Source organism: Glycine soja, chromosome 18 (assembly GCF_004193775.1).
Source record: "Glycine soja cultivar W05 chromosome 18, ASM419377v2, whole genome shotgun sequence".
Lineage (NCBI taxonomy): Eukaryota > Viridiplantae > Streptophyta > Magnoliopsida > Fabales > Fabaceae > Glycine > Glycine soja.
In genome coordinates, this window is record NC_041019.1 from 39,918,800 (window position 1) to 39,941,937 (window position 23,138).

At 34.5% G+C, this 23,138-nt stretch overlaps 1 protein-coding gene and 1 pseudogene across 5 annotated transcripts; both read left to right on the plus strand.

Moving 5' to 3' along the window:
* Window positions 1-13,708, plus strand: part of LOC114397237 — a 36,482-nt pseudogene extending 22,774 nt beyond the window's left edge.
* On the plus strand, window positions 13,278-22,842 carry LOC114396095 (transcriptional corepressor LEUNIG_HOMOLOG-like). 5 transcript variants are annotated; one of them, XM_028357989.1, is made up of 20 exons: window positions 13,278-13,522; window positions 13,625-13,671; window positions 13,945-14,032; window positions 14,174-14,271; window positions 14,990-15,099; window positions 15,195-15,484; window positions 15,599-15,668; window positions 15,791-15,899; window positions 16,545-16,597; window positions 16,690-16,953; window positions 18,042-18,104; window positions 18,408-18,453; window positions 18,523-18,608; window positions 19,184-19,325; window positions 19,404-19,513; window positions 19,786-19,935; window positions 20,125-20,280; window positions 20,367-20,483; window positions 20,911-21,111; window positions 22,349-22,842. In XM_028357989.1, exons 3-20 carry the CDS (start codon window positions 13,983-13,985, stop codon window positions 22,490-22,492), a joined length of 2,259 nt encoding a protein of 752 aa, XP_028213790.1. In that variant the 5' UTR covers window positions 13,278-13,522; window positions 13,625-13,671; window positions 13,945-13,982; the 3' UTR covers window positions 22,493-22,842. The 5 variants fall into 5 exon arrangements, with proteins under 5 accessions (XP_028213790.1, XP_028213791.1, XP_028213786.1 ...); XM_028357990.1 differs by having other exon boundaries at window positions 18,045-18,104; XM_028357985.1 differs by having other exon boundaries at window positions 18,408-18,608.
* Window positions 22,843-23,138: the final 296 nt, after the last annotated feature.

Sequence of the window (23,138 nt, forward strand, 5' to 3'; positions counted from 1 at the left end):
TAATGAAATACAAAGAGTTGCAATTGCGGATATGTGACAATTTGGATGACCCAACGATTGACTTGGCAGACTATTGTAGCAGAAGGAAGTGTTGATACTTGATGTAATGACATTTTTTGGGATGCTTTGATTTGAACACTAGTGCATTATTATTTTCACTTGTCTAATTTGTAATAGCTTTCATGACTTAGACATGACATGGTGGATGAATGAATGCCTTGAATTTGTAATTAACAACTATTAGTTATGAACTATGATGATGGTCGGGATGCCAAGATTGGATTCCTTTTAAAAAATATTATTTATTTATTATTTTCATTTTTTCAATTATGGTTTTTTTAAAAGCTTTGTAGTATTCAATTTGCTTTTTGTAAGGTCTGAACGATCTACTAACCACTGCATGACCTACCATACCTTGGATTTTTATGTTTACAAAAGTATAAATTATTGATGAACTTATGAGTTATCATTAAGTGCCCAAGACAAACTTTGCAAACAAGCTTACTCCTTATTATATCAACACCTACAACTCTAGTTAAGTCGCGTCCAAAATTAAAATGGAAAATAGTTTTATTAGGATATATTCAGCATCCAATACATTGTTAAATCAATCGCGTCCATTTATTGTGAAAACCAGTATTTTTGCACTGAATTTTTCATAGTTATGTCCACTGGACTTTAAATCACTTACACACTTATTTTATGTCCTCACAAGTGACATCCAACAAGGTACTAAAGGGAAATAAGTTTTGTCTCTTTTTATTTGAATGGCTAACATTTGAAATTTAAGAAAAAGGACATAATAGAATAGAATATAAGGTATTTGTAGAATATTCCTCAAAGCTCACTTTCGTTGTAGGAGTCTGTACCTTCATTCTAGTCCTCGCCACTCAGAGTGCACCACGTGTTTCGCCTCCAACAGTAAGACAACAATTATATCAAGGCTCATCACTGATATCATAATGGATCCTTCACTGAAGTCTATAAAAGGCGTCTCTTTTTCCGAATCAAGTGTAAAAAAAGACAATCAAGTTAAAAATAAGCCCAAGTTTTCAGAAGTGAAACTCTACATATTTGAGTGCACGATATAATTAGCATTTAATCCTCTTTATTATTTGCTAAACAAAGTTATTTGTATTTGAGCTTAACTATTAATTCACTTTTGAGTGTTGTTGAATCATTGTATTCATTCAAACTTTTGTTTGTGAAAGCTATAAGTGACTTAGTGTTAAACAATATTTTGTTTATTTTAGATTCAGAGGAGTCTAAGGGTGTGCCATAAGTGGCAAAAATAATACTTATATAGTCAGGTGTGGAAGGACATAGTACTTGTTTGTAATCAAAGTTTTGATTAGTAAAACCTTTTATATTTGCATAAAGGAAATAATACTTATATAGTCAGGTGTGGAAGGACATAGTACTTGTTTGTAATCAAAGTTTTGATTAGTAAAACCTTTTATATTTGCATAAAGGAGAACTAGATGTAGCTCTATCTGAGTGAACCGATATAAATCAAGTATTATTATATTTCTCTTAAGTGGTTTTATTGAGTATTCTTTTAAGCTTATTTTGGCATTGCCATCTCACCAAGTATTTATTTGAGAAGCCTGTGTGAAAATATTGTGTTATTATTATTGGACGACTAAACTTGGTTTTCACTGAACTTGTTTTCTCATCAGTGAACAACTTTAGTCTATCTATCTTTTTGAGCTTATAATAAAAGCTTTTATTTGTTAAAAAGTTATTATCTTTGATTAATACATTATTCAACCTCTCCCTCTGGTGTGCTTGTTGTTATTTCACTTTTATTTTGTCTTGGGCCAAAAAATTAAAATGGGCTCAAAATAGACTATTTTAAGATGGCTTAAAAAACTACTTTTTTAATTTGGAAAAAAAACTCAATTGGGCAAAAAAATGAATGTGATCATTTTAAAATGGTTTAAAAAAACTCTTTTTTTAATTTGGGCAAAAAAATGAACATGGTCCAATTTAGGCCCAATATGAATAAACCCATCTGACCCATTTGGAACTCGTCCAAACTCGAACCCAATAAACATGAATGGTTTGTTGGGCGAAAATAAGTTAGTTGTCAGATCCCATGGGTTGATGCGATGTGGGCTTTTTGGGCTCGAACTTGCTCGCTGCACACCCCTACTACCCACACCTACTTTTTCCTCTAATATTTTTGTAACTACTTTCGTTCATTTCTTTATATGATGTTATCTTTTTTTAATAATTTTTTGAACTATTTTTTAAGCCTGAATATTTCTCTCTTTCATTAATAATTTCAAATCCTTATTTAAAAACTTCCTTTTTTATTTTTAGAATAATATACATAATTACGAGATATTCAAAATTAGTTATTATTAATATTAAATTTTGTAGAAAAAGTGATAATATAATTAAAAGATGGCATAACAACAATTACACTAGAAAAAGGATTGAATAGTATGTTAATCAGAGATAATATTTTTTAAAAAACTTTTAACACATATATAGACAAATATGTATATGTATGGTAAGTCCTCCATTGAAGAGACAACATATTTTAATAAAGCCAAGTTTGATTGTCTAGTGACTGAATAAGATAGATTTTTTAAAACTGTTTTCACGTAAATACTTGGTAATAAAAGAATGACAGAGAGTGCTAATAGAATACTTAATAAATCTTTGAGAAGAGAACTAGAAATACTTGGTTGATAGTGATCCACTTAATCTGAGTTAAGTCCAATTCTCCTTTACACAGCAAGAAAGGATTTCACTAATCAAAACTTGATTACAAAACAAGTATTCAGACTTATCAGTCCTTGTTTGTTATACAAGTATTCTTAATATCACTTCTAACACTATCTTAGACTCCCCTAAATCTAAGAAATCCAAGTATTGTTTAACACTAAGCCACTCCTGGTTTTCACAAACCGCATTTTGAATGAATACAAATATTCAATAACACTCAATGAATACACGGTAAAACACAAATACAAGATAACTTTGCTTAGCAAAGGATAAAAAATGAAAGCTTTAAATTAGTTGTCAAGTGATTTTACCATAGTTTTGATTCAGAGGTATTCTCATTTTCTGGTACTATTTTTTGTAGACTGCCTCTTATAACACATGTGCTCCTTGTGGTCAATGAAAGCGACCTCTAAGGAATATGAATATTTTGTGAATACCTTCTATTCACTTCCATCTTGATATTTCCTTAAATTCAAATGTTAGCAATTCAAAACAAAGAGAGACAAAAAGAATTTGTATAAGTTAGAGCACATGTACTAAAAGGACGCTTTTTGGTTTTAGCAGCGTGTTGGACGCTACCTAAACAATTAACAGAGCATTTTCTCTTAGAGGGTGTGGACGATATATGTAGATTATTGTTAAATCCTTTAACATCGTTGATCTTGTCTACTTGTCATAAACTCATTAAAACATCAATAACTAATACTTTGTTAATCATCAAAACCCAAGGTAGATGTGGAAAATGATAGTCCAGACCTAACAAAAGTTGCTTTATAATTATTCACAATTGTTAAAAAAATTATATATAAAATATCCATCTTTCCTTATTTTTATTGAAAAATGCTTCATATAATATATATATATATATATATATATATATATATATATATATATAGATAGATAGATAGATAGATAGATAGATAGATAGATAGATAGATAGATAGATAGATAGACAACTCTATCCTTATTTCTTCTTTACGTAACCATCTTTCCTTTATTGACTATATAAATAAGGTAGTGAAAATTTGAATAAGCATTGCATTGCAATTACTAAAACACTAATTTTTTTGTTTTCTAATCATGTACACTTATTGATGGACAATGGACAACACAAGTAAAAAAAATATAAAATTTACCAAAATACCTTTTCTAATATAATTATCTTAATATAATTTATTTTTATTATTATTATTATGTGAATTCAGAATACAATGTATATATAAGTAAGGTAGCTAATAGATAACGTGAATTCAAAATAAATGACATGATAAAATTATTGTAACTACTAGATAATGTCAATTCAAAATACATGATATGATAAAGTTGTTGCAACTAGTAGATAATGAGAATTCAAATGCAATTAGAAAATTTAAGATCAAGTTTAAGATATATGATTGCATGTGTGTCTTTTTAATACTTTATATCTGAGACAAAAAATTATTTCATGATTTTTTTAAGGCTTAAATATGTTTTTGGTCCTTGATAAATATCCTTTTTTGTATTTGGTCTCTAATAAATTTTTCCATCGGATCAAATCCCTAATATTTGAAATTTTTTGTCCTAGGTCCTTACCATTAGTCTGAAATCGTTATCTGCCTACGTGGCCATTAACCATCCACACAGACATGTCACGTGTGGTGCCATGTGTAATCTTTGTCTGAGTGGGATTACACGTTGAAAATAGTCTTTTTTAAGTAAAAAATGACATCGTTTTGCATGTTAAAAAAAATCTTTTATATTTTTTTCTTTCTTTTCCCAATTTGCTGCCCCTCTCTCTATTGAGCCTAAACCCCAATTTGCTCCTACTCATCGCTGCCACCACGAAGGTGTGCATCTCACGTGAATATTAGAAAGGAGCAGCAACAGAAGAAGAAGAATGAGTCCATTGATTAGCACATAGTCAAAAACCAAGAGGAAAAGAAAGTCAAATTAAAGGAATTTTTTTCATAGTTATTCCATAAATTAACATATAAAAAAATTGAGATAAAGTCCAGATTTCTCTTAGGATTCAGGCTGAAAACCATTACTAGCCCACCTTTTTAACACAGATTCTTCAAATTCTTGGATGCTCTCCATAGTTACCAAAGCAACATTATTTGGTGCTAAGTTCAAGATCCAATGGCGGTTGCCACGAGAGGAGGCAGAGGTGGTTCTAGTTTTTGTAGCTTGTTCTTATTTCAGATCTTCATCTCTACTATATTTTCTCTTTTTTTACCAACAAGGAAAGAGTGTAGGGGAAAGATAATTGGTGCAAAGAGAAGAAGAGGACGAAACCACCATGTCAAATATGGAAAAAGAAACCATGGAAAAAGGAGGAAAGGGAGTGGATCCCTGATATGGAAAAAGAAACCATGTCGAAGGTGAAGTTGTATCTCGCGGTGGCAACATTGACAGGGAGAAGACTGTTGGATCGAGTGGCCTCAGAATAATTAAGAAGGGGGGGTTGAATTAATTATTCCTAAAACTTTACCAATTAAAAATTTACTCTTTTAAGGCTTTTACTTTTGTTGTTAAGAGAATATGGAGTAGAAGAGAAACTTAACGGAAAGTAAAAGCGAAAATTAAATGCACAGCAGAAAGTAAAAGAGTAGGGAAGAAGGAAACAAACACACAAGAATTTTTATACTGGTTCGGCAACAACCCGTGCCTACCTCCAGTCCCCAAGCGACCTGCGGTCCTTGAGATTTCTTTCAACCTTGTAAAAATCCTTTTACAAGCAAAGATCCACAAGGTATGTACCCTCCCTTGTTCTCTTTGAAACCCTAGTGGATGTACCCTCCACTAGAACTGATCCACAAGAGATGTACCCTTTTGTTCTCAGTCAAACCCAAGTAGATGTACCCTCTACTTGTACCACAAAGGATGTACCCTCCAATGTGTTAAGACAAAGATCTCAGGCTGTTACACCTTTGATACTTTGTGAATGGGGATACAAAAGAATTCTCAGGCGGTTAAACCTTTGAACGCTTTTGTATTAGGGAATGGGAAGAATCAAAAGAATTCTTAGACTGTGTCGTTTTGAATTCTTTGACAAGGGAGAAGGGAGACACAAAAGAATTCAGGCGGTTAGTCCCTTGTTCTTTTGGAAAAGAGAGAAGAGAGACACAAAAAGAATTCAGGCGGTTAGTCCTTGGCGGATTCTTTTTGGCAAATGGAGAAGAGAATGAAAAGATGAATAGCACAAGTTTTCAAGGTTTGGAAAACCAGAAAACTTCAGAAAGCTTTTGGTACAAAGAAGAAGAAGAAGTTTAAAGAGATTCAATGCTTGTAAAGGATTGTAAGAGATTGATTGATAAAATGCAAAACAAAGCCTTGCTTTTATAGACTCTTCATGTCTGGTCAAGAAGGCCATTCAGAAGAGTTATAACTTTTTAGAAAAACTGAAAACCCATTTGAAAAAGTCAAAACCTTTTTGAAGAGTTACATCTTTTGATTTTTCAGAAACAGTCACTGGTAATCGATTACCAAATAAGTGTAATCGATTACACAAAGCTTTTGAGTGAAAGGATGTGACTCTTCACATTTAAATTTGAATTTCAACGTTCAAGGGCACTGGTAATTGATTACCAAAACATTGTAATCGATTACAGCCTTTTGAAAATATTTGGAACGTTGTAAATTCAGTTTGAAAACTTTTTCAAACTCATTTTTCTACTGGCAATCGATTACAACAATATGGTAATCGATTACCAGAGAGTAAAAACTCTTTGGTAAAGGTTTTGTCAAAAACTCATGTGCTATTCAAAGTTTTGAAAAAAAAATTTAATACTTATCTTGATTGAGTCTTTTCTTCATTCTTGAATCTTGAGTCTTGAATCTTGATCTTGATTCTTGAGATCTTGAATCTTGATTCTTGATTGTAGACTTTCTTCTTGAGTCTTGAATTCTTCTTGATTCTTGAACTCTTGACTTGTTCTTGATTAACTTGAGTTGTTCTTTGATTTTTGAGATTTTTGTTTATCACCTTTGTCATCATCTTCTTTGAGCTTTTTGTTCATCACCTTTGTCATCATCTTTTGTTGTCATCATTGTTATCATCAAAACACCTTTGAATCATTTTTTATTCATCATGAAGCTTTGCTTCCACAAAGATAAAGTGGTTATCCTTGGAGTTGCAATCATCAGAGAAGAAGTGCTTGGCTAGAGATGGGAGGCCATGGAGTGGATCTGAAAAAAGTCTAGAGTACATTAAAATGACATCATTTTCTTTGTTTTTTTTAAAAACAATCCAGCATGTATAAATAGTAACACCAAAGGTTACACGTGACACGACACATCACACTCCTATGTGTCCAGTTAATGGCCACATAGGTAGTTAACGATTACGGACTAATGATAAGGACCTAAGGCAAAATTTTTGAAATATTAGGGACCCAATCCGAAAGAAAAATTTACTAGGGAGCAAACACAAAAAACGTGTATTTATCAGGAAACAAAAACATACTTAAGAATTACAAAAAGTTGAGTTTTTATATTGATGAAATCCTACCCCCAAGGGTATTGGATAGAAGACTCCAAGAGGATTGGGCTAGAGCTGCTAAAGAAGGCCCTGGGGTTCTCATGAACCTCAAGATAGATTTCTGAGCCCATGGACCAAGGTTGGGTCCACTCTTCTTTGTAAATATTAGAATATGTTTTTCCTTCTTTTGGGCCCTGTATTTTGGCCATTCTAGTAGTATAGAATTTTACCTTGTATTTCAAGGAATTTTGAGTAGTCTTTGTAGTAAGGACTTTTTTTTTTATTTTCATGTATTTTGGCATAGGGGTTGTGACATCCTGGAAATTTCTACCCGCAATTTTGTAAATGATGCATTTTGAATGATTATATATATAAGTATTATTTAGTGTATATATATATATATATATATATATATATATATATATATAAATATATATACTCCTGGTAGAAGTAGGTATATTGGGAGAAAGATACGCGGGTTAGGCTAATTAACGAAGAGAAATCCATAAATGGATAGTTATAGATTAATCTCAATTAATTAGTCTAAAAATTATCGTTTTGCGTGAAACTTAAAATTTAACAAAACCAACCTCTGAACCACGCTCGGGGTTTCATTCTGAGCGTTTTGATATATATATATATTGCTTACTTTTGAAAACTGGCCCCGACGGGTGCAGAGAAACGCGAGGGACTGGAACCAGAGAAATGACACGCAAACCAAGGCAGGATTTTAGCATTTCAAAAAGGTTAGATTTTTCTCTTCTTGTGACTGAGTATGAGTCACATCAAGAGAAAAAGTGGGCCCCTTTTTGCTCCACTCAAAAGAAGACGTGTGGCACAACTTTTTTTTTTTTTTAAAAAAAGAGAAAGCCTTTTCTTAAAACACAAAGCCACGTTCTCTCTCTCCTCATTCACTCAGCCAAAAGTGCAGAAGCTTTTCCCTCTCCCTCACGTTGCTTTTTCTCCCTTTCTCCTCCACCATTGAAGCTCCATCAAAGCTCTAACATTTGCTCACCATTTCTGCTCCAAATCGCGAAAGGAAGCCATTTTCGGAGTCGTGAAGCGCACCGCTACGTCGTGGGACTTCAAATTTCAGGTTTGGGTAGACTTCTTTCTCACATGATTTTCATGGGTATTGGGTTTTGGGAGATATGATGGGTAGTTCTACTAGGTTTATGCCTTGTGGTAGTTATTTGTGAAGGAATTTGTTGAAAGCTTGCTAAACTTGTCATGTTTGATGTGAGCTAAATATACCCATTCTGTTTTAGGGTTTTATAATGATGCTTTGTGATGCTTGTGTGCTGAAATCGTTGGTAGAAAACTGATAGAGATGAAGGGTAGAGTTAACCTAGGGTTAAAAAGTGAGAATGTAGTGATATGAGTGGAAAAGTGTGATGCTTTAAGGGTTTGAAAAGCTAAATCTGGATTTAGTGGTAATTGGAGGTTGAAGTGAGTTAATCCTAGTTTAAAATGTCATTTAGGACTCATGGGAAAGCTTGGGCTGAGCAAATGGGGAAAATGAGTGACCAAAGTGAAGGCAAGAGTCATTTCTAGGGTAAAATGTTGAGGAGTCAAATTTTGATTCGGTGGAGTTTTCGTCGTAAAACCAGTTTGAGCGAGTTTAGATTAATGTTATAGACTTGTTTGAGATGAGAGTTTGCTCCAAAATTACCCCATTCTCATTTTCACTTCTCAAACCTTGAAAATCCACTAAATTGAGGGGTTTTAGATACCTAGATTTTGAGTTGCTTTGGTCTAAAGCTCGCCTTTGGTTTATATATGATTTATACATGATTTAGGACTTGTAGGATCCAATTTGGGCAAAATTGGATGAGGGCAAGAGTGATTTCGAAAATCTGCACTATTATGTAGAATTTTGCTGTTGAAATGTGCAGCAGAATTTTGTGCTTGTGCAGAAAATGCTTATGCATTGCTGGTTGTGGAAAGGATTGTACATATTGGGTTCTGGACGTTTTCTAGTAGATCCCAGCGGTCAAAATGTAGATTTATGTATTAGGGATCTCCAGTAAAATTCTCGAGTCAATCCAACGGTTAACGAATCGAAACGAAGAGAATGTTACTGGGGTATTTGAGTAAGGAAAGCTGTGGTATTGGAATGTGTTTTGGGCAGAGTTTTCTGCCTCTGCCCTGTTTTCTTGGTTTTGGATAGTTCATGATGTTTGGATGTTGAATTGCTTGGATGTTGTGGAAGCTTGGAGGGATTGATGGGGACCCGGTGTTGAGAGGAACGAGGATAAAGGCTACGTGGGAGTACGTGAGCTCAGTTGAAGGTGGGCAACTGGGGATGGTGGATTTATGTGTGATTTGTGGATGTGGAGAGTCGACTTGCACCATCGCCCGATCGCCACCTAGTACCACATATGACGGGTACCCCATAATCCTACAAGCTTGAAGTGAGAAAGTGTGGAAGAGTCAGTCTTCCTACTTTTATTCGTTGGCCACAGAGTGGTACCTGGAGATATGTTGCAGGGGTCAAGAGACCTTGGGGACGTCAGGTGGGGTGCTATTGCCCAAAACCAAACTTGACCAATCCCGACCCAACCCGGGCATAGTCAGCCAGTGAGAACCTGTGATGTACCTAAACAGGCGAGCTCCTGGCAGTCAACCGATAAAAGAACAAAGACCACAAAGCAAGGAGGCTTGTGTGGTGGCTATTCAGCTATGAATCTTGAGTGATATTTGGAATATGGCCTCTGGTAATCGATTATCAAGGGTGGGCAATTGATTACAAGGCTTAAAAATGAAGACAGGAAGTTAAGATGGTCTCTGGTAATCGATTACCAAGGGTGTGTAATCGATTACCAGGCCTAAAAATGGGATCAGGAAGTTGAGATGGCTTCTGGTAATCGATTACCAAGGGGTGTAATCGATTATTAGGCTTAGAAATGGATACAGTATGTTGAGGAGGCCTCTGGTAATCGATTACCAATACTGTGTAATCGATTACATAGAGTAACAGGCCACTGGTAATCGATTACCAGTCATGTGTAATCGATTACACAGTGTATAGTGCAGGTTTCCATGTTCTGAAGCTGTGTAACTCGAGTTTGGCCTCTGGTAATCGATTACCAATGCTGTGTAATTGATTACCAGAGAAGAAAAGCCTTGAGGCACACCTTTTAATTGCATGTAGTGGTTATGGGACGCATTGTGTTGCTACCGTAGTTAGATCTCTCGTGAAAGAGTCTACCCCCTTTCTTTTATTTCTTGTAGATCGCGATGGCAGCGCAATTAATCCATGACCGAGTGGAGATGGAGTGCCTAGAGGGAGTTTGGGAGACCCTCGAAGGCAATGCAAGGTGCCGATTCCGGGGCACGATTCGGTTCACGGCTACTTCATTGGTACATCCAAAGGAACCAGCACGCACGCTTCAGCGCACTGTGGAGTGGATATTACCTACACTTACTCCATATCGACTAGTGGAGCCAGTCCAAGTGATAGAGGTGACGTCATCTGAGGAAGACCCTGAGGAGGACCCAGAGGAGCTACCTCCTGAGCCTGCTGTGGATGCTCTTGACTTTCCAGAGGGTGATGAGGACCCACTCCCTGAGGTGGATTTTCCCGAGGACGTCATGTCGGCATTTGAGGCAGACTCTACGGAGGAGAACGGTCCTGGAGGGATAGCTACTAGTGGAGGTTCTTCATCATAGCAGATGACTCCTTAGACTAGGTCTATATACTTTTTGGGGGTGAGTGTATCTAGTACAGACTGTTAGGTTTACTCTTTTGGTTTTTGTATGGGTAGACCTATTGTATAGGAATTTGATGATTGTATACATGTGGCTGAAGCCACCACAGTGGATACCTTTGCTCTGGATGTCACTATGTATTTTACAAAACTCCCATATTTTGGACAACTTTAGATGATGAATGTACTTATGTTTAATCTTGTTATTTGAAAAGAATGTGTTAACAAACTTTATTTGAAAGAGAGTTCACCGACCGTATTTTATTTTATTATTTTCACGTGACGACCTAAAGTAATGGCTGGCATACTTTTCCTTTTGAAAAAGCAAAATAGTTTAGAGGTTATGAGTTATCAGAAAGAAATGACTTCGAATAGAGTTGTGAACTGGCCATTCAGGACTCTATAGTGATGATTTTTCCTTCTAAACTTAATTACTGTGAAAAAGAGAAAGAAACGAAAAAGAAAAAGAAAAAGAAAATTTCCATGGTTTTTGTTATTTAAATCATTACTATTAAACCAGCCATTATTTAGGGACGCCACCAGGGTGAGCTTAGCTATTATAGGGGGGGTGTAGCTAAGCTCTAGCTTCTCATCTCAAGGAGGTGAGCTTAGCTACTAGAGAGGTGTGTGTATCTAAGCTCTAGCTTCTCTAGGAATCTTCTCAAGGAAGCTTATCGAGGAGGTGAACTTAGTTATTAGAGGGGTGTGTAGCTAAGTTCTAGCTTCTCAGGGAAGATTCTCAAGGAAGTTTCTCAAGGAAGCTACCTAGGCTAATAGAAGTATGTGTAACACTTGTGGTAACTTTGATGAATGAAAGTCTTGTGAGACACAACTCAAAGTTCAACTTCTCTCCCTCTTTTACTCCTTCAATCTCGTGCTCCCCCTCTCTCTTTCTTTTCCTCCATTGAAGCATTCTCTCCAAGCTTCTTATTCAAGGCACATTCTTAGTGGTGAAGCTCCTTCTTCCAAGACTTATTCCCCAGTGGTTGGCGCCTCCTCTCACCTCTTCTCCTTTGTCTTGCGCTACACCTCCATGGTGGAAAATCACCATTGAAGGACCCCATTGAAGCTCAAAGATCCAGCCTCCATAGAAGCCCTACAAGCAAGCTTCCATCAAGTCAAAGTTCAACTTCTCCTCCTCTTTTACTCCTTTAATTTCGTGCTCCCCTCTCTCTTTCTCTCTCTTTTTCTTTTCCTCCATTGAAGTATCCTCTCCAAGCTTCTTATCCAAGGCACATTCTTGGTGGTGATGCTCCTTCTTCCAAGGTTTATTCCCTAGTGGTTGGTGCCTCCTCTCACCTCTTCTCCTTTGTCTTCCGCTGCACCTCTATGGTGGAAAATCACCATTGAAGGACCTCAATAAAGTTCAAAGATCCAGTCTTCATAGAAGCCCCACAAGCAAGCTTCCATCATATATTGTCTTCATTTGTTTAATTTGTGTTGTCCTATAATCATTTTTTAAATAAAATGTGGAATAAAAATATCTGTACTACATAATTTTTAAAAATTCTTAAAATAATTCTTTTGAATGAAAATTTTTCTAGGATTTATTTTTTAATACAAGCATTTGTAAAAGGTTTTTCTTAAAAAATTTAGTAGTTACTATCACTCTCATTAAACACATATCTCATCTTAATCTCATCTATTGAGCATTTAATTTGATTTTGTATTTTTTCAAATATATTTTTAATTTTAAATTATAATTAATGAAAATAATTTCATCATCAACTATCTCACGTTATTTTCCTTTTATTTTTATCTATATATCTGATTTTCTTAACTGTTTATATATTTTAACCTATCATTTTCATTTTTATGTTTAAATTGGCCTTTTTAAAAAAATATATTAAACAGTTAAAAATAACTTTGTACCACTTATATGTTAAAAATATTTATTATAAGTTTTACTCATAAAAAAATATTTATCCTATGTGTTATACATGTTAAAATATTAATCCGTAATTCCTAATGATATTCTCATTTAAAATAATTATTTTTTATTTATTTATTTTTATTTGAAATTTATTATGATTATTTATAATTATTAATAAAGTCAATATTTATAGACCCTTTTATCTCTTAAGTAATAATTAACTAATAAAACAACTTCCTCTTCCACTTATACTTATTTTACTTTTAAACTACATATAAGATGTAACTATCGTTTTTTTTTTCTTCCATTTTCTATTCAATCTTTTGTCTTCTTCTTTTGATTCCTCATCTATCTTTATCTTTACATTTTAAAAAATAAAATAAACGCAGGCACCTTTCTTACACTAGAAGATTTATTATCCTAAAAAATAAAGGAGTTCAAATATTATAAAAATTAACCTAACCTAACTTGCATTAAATAACACTGTACGTTTCCCTTCTAAATATCTCTCATCGTGGATTCTCTCTCCACTTGTGCCAAAAACTCAAGCGTGGGTTGTTGCACTTCACTCGCACTCAAATTAGTTCCACGCTTTTTCTTTTTCTCTTCCTTCTGTCTGATTCTAGAGAAAGCAAAAAAATAAAAAAATAAAAAAAATACAGAGAACCGAGACCGAGATTTTCTCTTGTGAGGTTTTGATCACTTTCATTCTAGTTCAACACCGTCTCTTAATTGCAAAAACAAGTAAGAAAACAAAACATGTTCCTTTAATGGCTTACCCTTTAATTGAATTGAACCATACTTATTTGTTTTTGCTTAATTATGGTTTTTCTTGGCCTGTGACAGGTTTTTGTGAAGTGGGGTGGTGGTTTAAGCTTTGATCCGGGGGACTGGTATGGTTTCTCTTTCTGGTTCAGATGTGAAAGTTGAATTTGATTGTGGCTTTTTCTTTGTTCTGTGCTGTTTCTGAGAATAAGATGGAATTAAAAGGAGATGAAAGGAAAAAAAAATTGTTAAGAATTGGGAGAGTTCAATTCACAGTGGCATTTAAAAGGTTTAATTGAACAAGTTAAAAGTAATAATTGTATGGAATTTAATTTAATTACCTGTATTATGAGATATTCTTGCATTTAAGGTTCCAAAATTAAAGTTGTCTTTCTTTGCAGGGAAGATCTCTAGTCTCTTGGAAATTGGGTCTGTGCAGATGAAGTCCACTATGGCTCAGAATCAGAGTAATTGGGAAGCTGATAAAATGTGTGTTGTCACTTGCTAGATTCTCGGCTTTCTTTTTTCAATTTTCCCCTTTACTGTTTTCTGCATTTGATCCTGACTTAATAGATCTTGTGGAACATGTTATATTGATGTTTATTATTATTTTTTTCTGTTATGCTGCAGGCTTGATGTTTATATTTATGATTATTTGATGAAAAGAAAATTACATGCTGCTGCAAAAGCTTTTGTTACAGAAGGAAAAGTTTCCACGGATCCAGTAGGTGAGATTGGTGGTTATTCTTTACAATGTTAATGTTGTGCTGTAGTATGCCTCACCCACCATGGTCATTGAATGAATTAAGTTAAAATGTTTGTCTATATATAAAAATTACATGAAGCTGTGTTAAATACTCTGAGGGAAAACATTGTTGCCCATAGTGGTCTTACCCGACTTGAGTAGGATTGTGTCCTATGGAGGTTCTATATATATAAAAAAGTCAATGCTTTTCACTAATATGGCAATCTAGGATGAATTGATAGTGTGAAGAACTTATACATTGATAGTGTATTCTAATTAAATTCATTAAAAAATCATTTTGTTAACCAGTATTTTTTTTTGACATTTTATTATTTCTTTTCACTCATCCAGATAAGCAAAGAGAAATTTTTTCACTTTTTTGTTTTAATTTCTATTAATGCAAACAAGACATTTTTTCTACTCTTTTATTTACATCCTTCCTATTACATTCTCTGTTATTTCTTTCCTCCCTATATCACTCCTTGTCCAAAAGAGCAGTAGAGATTTGGTTTCTCTGGGAGGTTAACTTATCTTCTGAGCTCATGCTTCTTTCTTTCTCTTTTCTAGCGAAATCTTGTCTTTTGTTTAAGCTTTGTTGTTCAAATTCGGTGGACATTAATATGAGTTTATGATAGTATATATGCTGAAGGCAGTGGAACAATGGAGTTTATGTGTGAGTTGTATTGTTTGGTCTTTGACAGCAATTGATGCACCTGGAGGATTTCTCTATGAGTGGTGGTCTGTGTTTTGGGACATATTCATCTCAAGGACAAATGAGAAACATTCTGAGGCTGCTGCAGCTTACATTGAGGTTATTTTATCATGTAGCACCTATGTTTTTTCTGTTCCTTAGTTATTTTAAGTATTGGTAGCAAACTGAATATATATGTATTTACATGTTGGTAGACCCAGCAAACAAAAGCTAGAGAACAACAACTTCAAATGCAGCAATTGCAACTAATGCAGCAACGCAGTGCACAATTACAGCGAAGAGATCCTAATCATCCATCCCTTGGTGGTTCCATAAATGCCATGAACTCTGAAGGAATGTTGGGGCAGCCACCTGCAAGTGTGTTGGCAATGAAAATGTATGAAGAGCGAATGAAACACCCTCATTCAATGGATTCAGAGGCATCTCCAACTCTTATTGATCCCAATAGAATGGCCTTACTCAAATCTGCAGCTAGTCATCAAGGGTAAATAAATTTGCTTAGCTTTTTTATTTACTGTGGGCTAGAGTGCTACTCTTAACCTGATTTCAACAACTTGGATTGGACTGCTAATATTTTGGATTCTTTTTGCTGCCTCAGCCAATTGGTTCATGGAAATTCAGGGAATATGTCCACTGCATTGCAGCAAGGACGGGCTCCTTTAACCGCTGTAATTACTTTAACTATATTCTAAGTTAGCCATTTCATGTGGTTTTTCTTCTATTTTCAAGTTCATCTCTATTCTATTTTCACCTTTACTGTGACAAGCAACTTGATACATTAAGTTTGCAGGACATCAAAGGAGAAGTTAATTTAGGCGCCACTCCAAAGAGTTTGCCTATGGATACATCGGTTTATCGACAAGCAATTTTACATTCAAAATCTGGACTTGGCAGTGCAGGTATTATTATTGTGCCCACCTTCATGCTGTTACATAAAATTTCTACCTTTTATGGTCGATATATGAATACTATTAACTTTCTGTCTTCATAATGCTAGCCCTGTTCTTTTTTTTATAGGTGAATTATTTGAAATATCTGTGTGTACTCCCAGTCCCCTTTGTTTGTCTTTTTATCATTCTCTCTCCCCTTTTTCCTGTGCATGGCTGTGGTTTAGGAGGTCAGGGTGCTGCATCATGTGACATGTTTTTTGTGGTGAAAAAGACACTTTTTTTCCTGTTGTTTTTCTTGATAATCCTTTCACCTAAGTTTAAAATTATGATACCCATATCTTTAGTGATGAAGGAAACTCTTCATTGAAAATGCAAGCCTTGCAACCTTGCAACCTTGCAACCTTGCAATGGGTTCTAAGCTTTGCAACCTTGCAATGGGTTCTGATCTTTGCAACCTTGCAATGGGTTCTGTGATCCATTCGTAGTGTGGATTTTATGTGTAGTTTCATTGTTAATCTCTTGCAGAGATATTCCTCATGGCTTTGACATGATATTGCTATTTAAATTTGTCTTCAGTATTTAGTGCAGAACATTAGACATGGGGGAGTCATTCCATTGGTTGTTGTTATGATTTGTATATTAATTATCCTTCAGGATTAAATCAAGGAGTTACAGGTCTTCCGTTGAAGGGTTGGCCTCTAGCATCTGTAAGTTGAATGCTATCTTCATCAATGTTGTTTCTATAAAGTGTGTTAAACTCCTTGAGGGTGACATAGTTGACTTATTCCTTCTTTTACAGGGAATTGATCAACTAAGACCTAATTTGGGTGTCCAAATTCCGAAGCCCAATTTGACAGCCCAGAATCAATTTGTTTTGGCATCACAACAGCAACAGGTCTTGGCACAGGCTCAGGCACAAAATAACCTTGGAAATTCTAATTATGGTGACATGGATCCTCGTAGACTTTCTGGTCTTCCACGAGGTAGCTTAAGTGCAAAGGATGGTCAGTCTACTAGAAATGATGGATCTATTTGCTCCCAAATGCAGTCAGATTCACCTAAGGTTGGACTGCCTTTTCAAAACTTAAAAAATGTTGATAGAATTTAGAAACATCAATGTTTGTTTAACATGTATAATATAATATCTTTAAATTCAAGAGGCATCATATATAAAAAACTTTTTAAGATTAGCTAGCAGAAATTAGACAGAAGTTCTATGAATTGCTTGACTGAGTGTCCGGCACCCTTGATAGTTTATACTTCTATACATACAAGAGCAATAAACTTATCCCACTAGTTGATACTTCTATACATAAACGAATAAGTATATTTTATTCTTAAAAAACCAATAATAAAGAATTAAAATATTTTATATGACTCTAATCTTTCAAATGATACATATTTCCCAATATCATTAATCACAATCTCTAGTTTCAACATAATCAATGTTTTATCTAGCATTTATTTATCAAAGTTTATTAATATTTCATAATCTTTTAGTGTTGTATATTTTCATTTGTAATTTGGTTCTTCCCTCTACTGTAAACTAGCTACTATAGAAATATTTGATTGGTTAACTTCTGATTCCCGGAAGCATTGATATCAAGACTTTATACGAATAGACAAATAAAGTTTAAAAAAGACTTCCAATGTGACTCCACTCCCTTGAGATTCCAAAAATCTCAAGAAAATAGCAAGTCACTTAAAATATCAGCCTAGACCTGTGATAAAGATTTCTCTAAACTTCTCAGTGGGAGAAGTGGATACATTTCATGCTGAAAACCCCTCCTTGATCTTTCAATAATATACATGAGGAATTGAGGAAAATTTCCTGTCACCTAGTAGTTATAGTGTGCTATTATAAGCTTATTTCCTTCATGATTGCTGTTGATTCGAAAAAGAAGATGCATCTCCTAAGTAATGTGGACATGATGGTCTTACTAATAATAGAAAAATGGAAAAGCATGTGCTTACCTTGTATATTTATCAGCTTCATTCTCTGCTACTGCTTGATAGGCAAGACATAAAAATTAGTTGAGTTGGTAATATCTACATTTTATTTTCCTTTGTTGTATGATATAAATTAAACATATTACACTTGTTGGAGGTCAATTTTAATTTTCCTTTTTGTTTTATCTTTAATGTGTGTAGCAGATGAAGATTGCTCAGTCACAACATTCATTATCTCAACAGCAGGAGCAATTACAGCAGCAGGTTAATGTCACTTTTTTTCTTCTTCTGTATGGAATGTGGCCAGATGTATGTGATACCAAGTGTCCATCCTATGCTGTTTCACCTTTATTTTTTATTTAGTTGTGTTTGGAAAATGGAAAGGGACAGAGATCTGATGTTTTTTTTGTTTTTGTTTTACTTTATGCTACCTTAATTTCTTAGGCTGCTGCTGCTATTAGATTTATTTCCCATGGCTATATATTTTGGTTTTATATCATTCTTTGTCCCCTCCCCAAATTTGTCTCAATTTCAAAGCTAATTAACATAGTATCTGCTTTGCATCAGAGTAACAGAAAAAGAAAATCTGGAGCTGCCAATAGCACTGGTACAGGTAACACTGCTGCTCCTTCCCCTACTTCATCACCATCAACACATACACCTGGTGATGGATTAAATACAGCAAGCAGCATGCAGCATGTCCAAAAGAGCATGATGATGTATGGTACAGAGGCAACAGGAGGCCTTGCATCATCGTCGAATTTGCTGGTAAGTTTTGTCAATAATTTTAGTTTTTGTTTGTGTCTATCTATCATATAAATTATGTATTTTATTTTCATATTTGATGTACTTTAATTTGTATAACAGCTATCTTGATTGTTGACCAGTATAGCTTATGTTTCTCTGTACTTGCAGCTCATTGGTCTATCATTACATATGTTTAGTTCGGTCATAATTAGTTGAAAAGTCCTATTTAGCTAACTATTGAGATTGCAGCAAACAAGTAGAAGTTAAGAACAGTAAACCGAGAGAGAGACAGACGAAAAAATGACTTGTTTTATAATTTTATTAATAGTCAATCACATGAGTACAATAAGTGGGTTCTATTTGTAGACTGAGTTATATCAAACTATTACAAACTGTATCATAACTTCGTATCAGATCCTAATAGATTGACAGTTGTCTTAAATTATTCAGTACTGAAACTAACTAGAACACAACTTGCATACTGTTACAGTAACCATTAATCTTGATTAGAACATTTGAGTGCCCATGTTTTGAGATGCTGAGTTTATAAACTGAACAAATTATTGAGCTCTGGACACTATCATTTCATAAACCAGGACGACATGGATCGATTTGGAGATGTTGATGCTTTAGATGATAATGTTGAATCCTTTCTATCAAATGATGGCGGAGATGGTGGGAATCTCTATGGAACAGTGAAACAAAGTCCGGCTGAGCAACAGAAAGAGTCTTCTAAAGGTAATCTCTCTATATATATACACACGTACATACTAAAGTATTACAGGAAAGTATCATTAACCTCGTTTTTCATTTCAGGTTTCACCTTTGCTGAAGTTGGTTGCAGAAGAACAAGGAACAGCAAAGTTACTTGTTGTCACTTTTCTTCAGATGGAAAGTGGCTAGCCAGTGCTGGAGATGACATGAAGGTATTTCACTTGGTTTCATCTGAAGACTAGCATTCTAAGGAATATCCTACTCTGTATCATACCTTTTTCTATTATATAATATATAGATATTGTGATTGATTTTTTGTGCACGTCAATGATGTTTTTTTTTTTTATTGGTAAGGCCGAGCATGGGACACTGGTCTCTAATCTTAGGCTAATTTGCCAAACAACTGCTGTGAGCAATTTTTCGTTCAATTTATAAATTGAAATGCTAAAAGTTGTATGTTACTTTTTGTGGGAATATGCATTAGGTTGACATCTGGAACATGGACACTTTAGAAACAGAGAGCACTCCTGCAGAACACAAATCAGTTATTACAGATGTCCGTTTTAGACCTAATTCATCTCAGTTGGCGACTGCTTCAACTGATAAATCTGTGCGGTTATGGGACACAACCAATGTAACAGACTTTTCCCTGTTTTTCTATAAATTATGTGTAACTTGTGTACATCTGAATCTGATGTTTAAAACTGGTAACTAGATTTCAGCTTCTTCAGGCCTTGTTCCCTGTGTTTGGCATTCATCCATTTTTTGCAATTATATTCTACACATTGCAATTAACTATTATCTTTTCTTTGTTTCAATGCAGCCAAGCCGTTGTCTGCAAGAATATAGTGGGCATTCATCAGCTATAATGTCTCTTGATTTCCATCCTAAGAAGACTGAACTTTTCTGCTTCTGTGATGGTGAGAATGAAATTCGGTATTGGAATATTAATTCATCCACCTGCACCCGTGTAACTAAGGTTCGTTGAGTGTATGCATTGTATCATTTCCTCTTTGAACATTTTATCATGTCTCTAATATTTTTTTTAACAATTGATTGTTTCAGGGAGTTAGTGCACAAGTCAGGTTTCAGCCTAGACTGGGACGTTACCTGGCAGCAGCTTCTGATAAAGGGGTGTCAATTTTTGATGTTGAATCTGATACACAAATTTACACCCTCCAGGTAAAATCTATACGCATATTTGCTTATCTATAATGTAATATTGTAATATAATCTCTTTCAAACAAAGGTCATTGAAATTGTATAAATATAAAGATAAATTTGAAACCCATCCTTCATAAATTGAGGGTTTTTCATGTTATAAGTTTCATGTCAGCTAATTTCTAAATATTGGATGGAGTCTGTTCCATTTTCTCTCTTCCTCTTTCTATTTTTTAATGATGTCCTTCTTGTATCCAGTCTCCATGTTTAAGTTATAATTATTTAATTTGTAGTATAGAAATAGATAAAAAAAATTAACTAGGAAAATCGGAAAATTTGATAGTGGGACTGAAGATTGGTTACCTTATGCCACAATATGGTCTATTATTTCGAGGTTTGCATCTCTGATGGATTTTGTAATTTAAACCTCAACATTTTGTCTTTGTAGGGACATCCTGAACCGGTGAGCTATATTTGCTGGGATGGCAATGGTGATGCCTTGGCATCTGTGAGTTCAAATTTGGTGAAGGTTTGGAGTTTGACCTCAGGAGGAGAATGCATTCATGAGTTCAGCTCCCCTGGGAACCAATTTCATTCCTGTGTTTTCCATCCAAGTTATTCAACTTTGTTGGTGGTTGGAGGAATTTCAGTAAGTCTTTTTTCATTATCTGCTGTAATGAATGCATGGATTCAAAAATCTGGACTGCATGCATCAGACCCATGGAACAGACTGGACCCATTCACTGTAATGCTGCAAAACATGCTTATTTCAACACTTAACTTTCTCTGAAAACATCCCATCATTATCCTACCAGGCTGGGTTGGTTGGCCTCATGGACCAAACGAAACCATCAGGGTCCATTGAAAACCAGAAATTCAATAAACCCTTTTAGATTATGGTCATTGTTTAAAATTTTTCATTGGTCTTCCTCCTATAAACAGATCATCTTCCATTTTATCTTCACCTAATCTGACCAAAACACCTTAGTCAAGTTCGTATCATATCCAAAATATATTCTACTCCAACTGTTTCCTAATACATTTGTTTTTGGTCTTGATCTTTCTTGTATGTCCTTTAATCCACTGCAACGTTTTTTTATCATTACACTCTTTTTTTGTGGCTTTTCATGGCAATTTACCACCTAACATTCCTTACTAATGAAAATAACCTTGCACCTTGGTTGATCTTGGTGGGATATATAACAGTCCTTAATACCATTTATTGGAAATTCAACTTGATAGCATTTTGGCTTGGTCAGTTTATGAGTTTATTAACTACTAAGTTCATCCAAATTCTGGTGTGTGATGTACATCCAATGTTGCTTCTGATTTCCTTCGCTTCCAATTAACTTGGATCAACAAGTACAATAAATCGAGTCATATGTCTTCCGTGAACTAGATAACACCGTTTCTGGAGGCAGCCAAATCCTGAAAATAAGAATTTTTTATGCATAATATCATCAAAAGGAAAAAAAGAGAATAAATTGCACTACCACTCCTCGAGGTTTTGTTAAATTACTCCTAATACCCCTTATTTTTTTAAACCTACACTAAACCCTTTATCGTTTAAAAAACATTACACCGACACCTCTTATACATTACATTAACTCCCCTTAATTGTTTGGGGGAAAAAAACATTACACGGTGTATCTATATAAGGGAGGTTGCTGTAAAGTTAAAAAATAGGGATTTATGTGTAATTTCAAGACATCAGGTGATGTCAGTATAATTTACTAAAAAAAATGTTACCTTGGCAAATTTTGTGAGATGTGTGACCCTTCTTGTTTACTGTGACAATTATGTTGGTCTTTCAATCTATTAAGTATCATAATGTGTGTATCATCTGCTAATTTGCTAATGTATATTGTTTTCCTTGTGCTCTGCAGTCCTTGGAGTTATGGAACATGACAGAGAACAAAAGCATGACAATTACTACACATGAAAATGTAATATCTGCTTTGGCTCAGTCTTCTGTCACTGGAATGGTTGCCTCTGCAAGTCATGACAACTATGTAAAGCTGTGGAAATAAAATTCCTGATTTAGGTTCTAACATCGCATATATTCTTTGTCAGTAGTACTTTATATGAAAGAAATCAGAGACCTATATTGAAAGCAAAAAGGGGTCTCTGAAAGTTTTCTTTTTTATTTTTATATAATAGTGGCAATGAGGTTTGAGTCTATCCAAACCTCATCACTAGCTTAATCTTAGTTGGTTTCTCCCACCGTTGATGTTGTAATAAGGTATACTAGACTATTAGTACATAAATATAAAAACAATTTTGCTTTTAGAATCCTAAGCTCTGTCAACTTAGACATTGCACTAATCTGCAATGCAATTTTTATTTATATGGTTAATATATTTTATTTGGATTGTGAGAACTATTGGAACTTTCTCAATACCATCATGTGATAATATCAGCAGAGTACATTTTACAGAAAAGTGTACATGTTCCATCATTGTGTACATTTTACAGAAATATATCTGCATCAAAATTTTGGTTAATCATCCTTAAAATACAGTCGAGGATGATGTCCTGGTTGTATGTGGCATTGGTTTTGTTTCATAAGCATGTATCGTATCTATTTCCATTGCTTATCAATAGTATTACATCCCTAGTCATGGGTTTGGTTTTTGTCCCCCTATGTTATGTTGTTTCTCTTTTTCATTATCAATA

Coding starts and splice junctions, on each gene's coding strand:
- LOC114396095 (XM_028357985.1), top strand. CDS start 13,983: ATGAAGTCCACTATGGCTCAGAATCAGAGTAATTGGGAAGCTGATAAA. Junction 18,609..19,183: donor CATCATCGTCGAATTTGCTG/GTAAGTTTTGTC, acceptor TTCATAAACCAG/GACGACATGGATCGATTTGG. Junction 19,936..20,124: donor GGTTATGGGACACAACCAAT/GTAACAGACTTT, acceptor GTTTCAATGCAG/CCAAGCCGTTGTCTGCAAGA.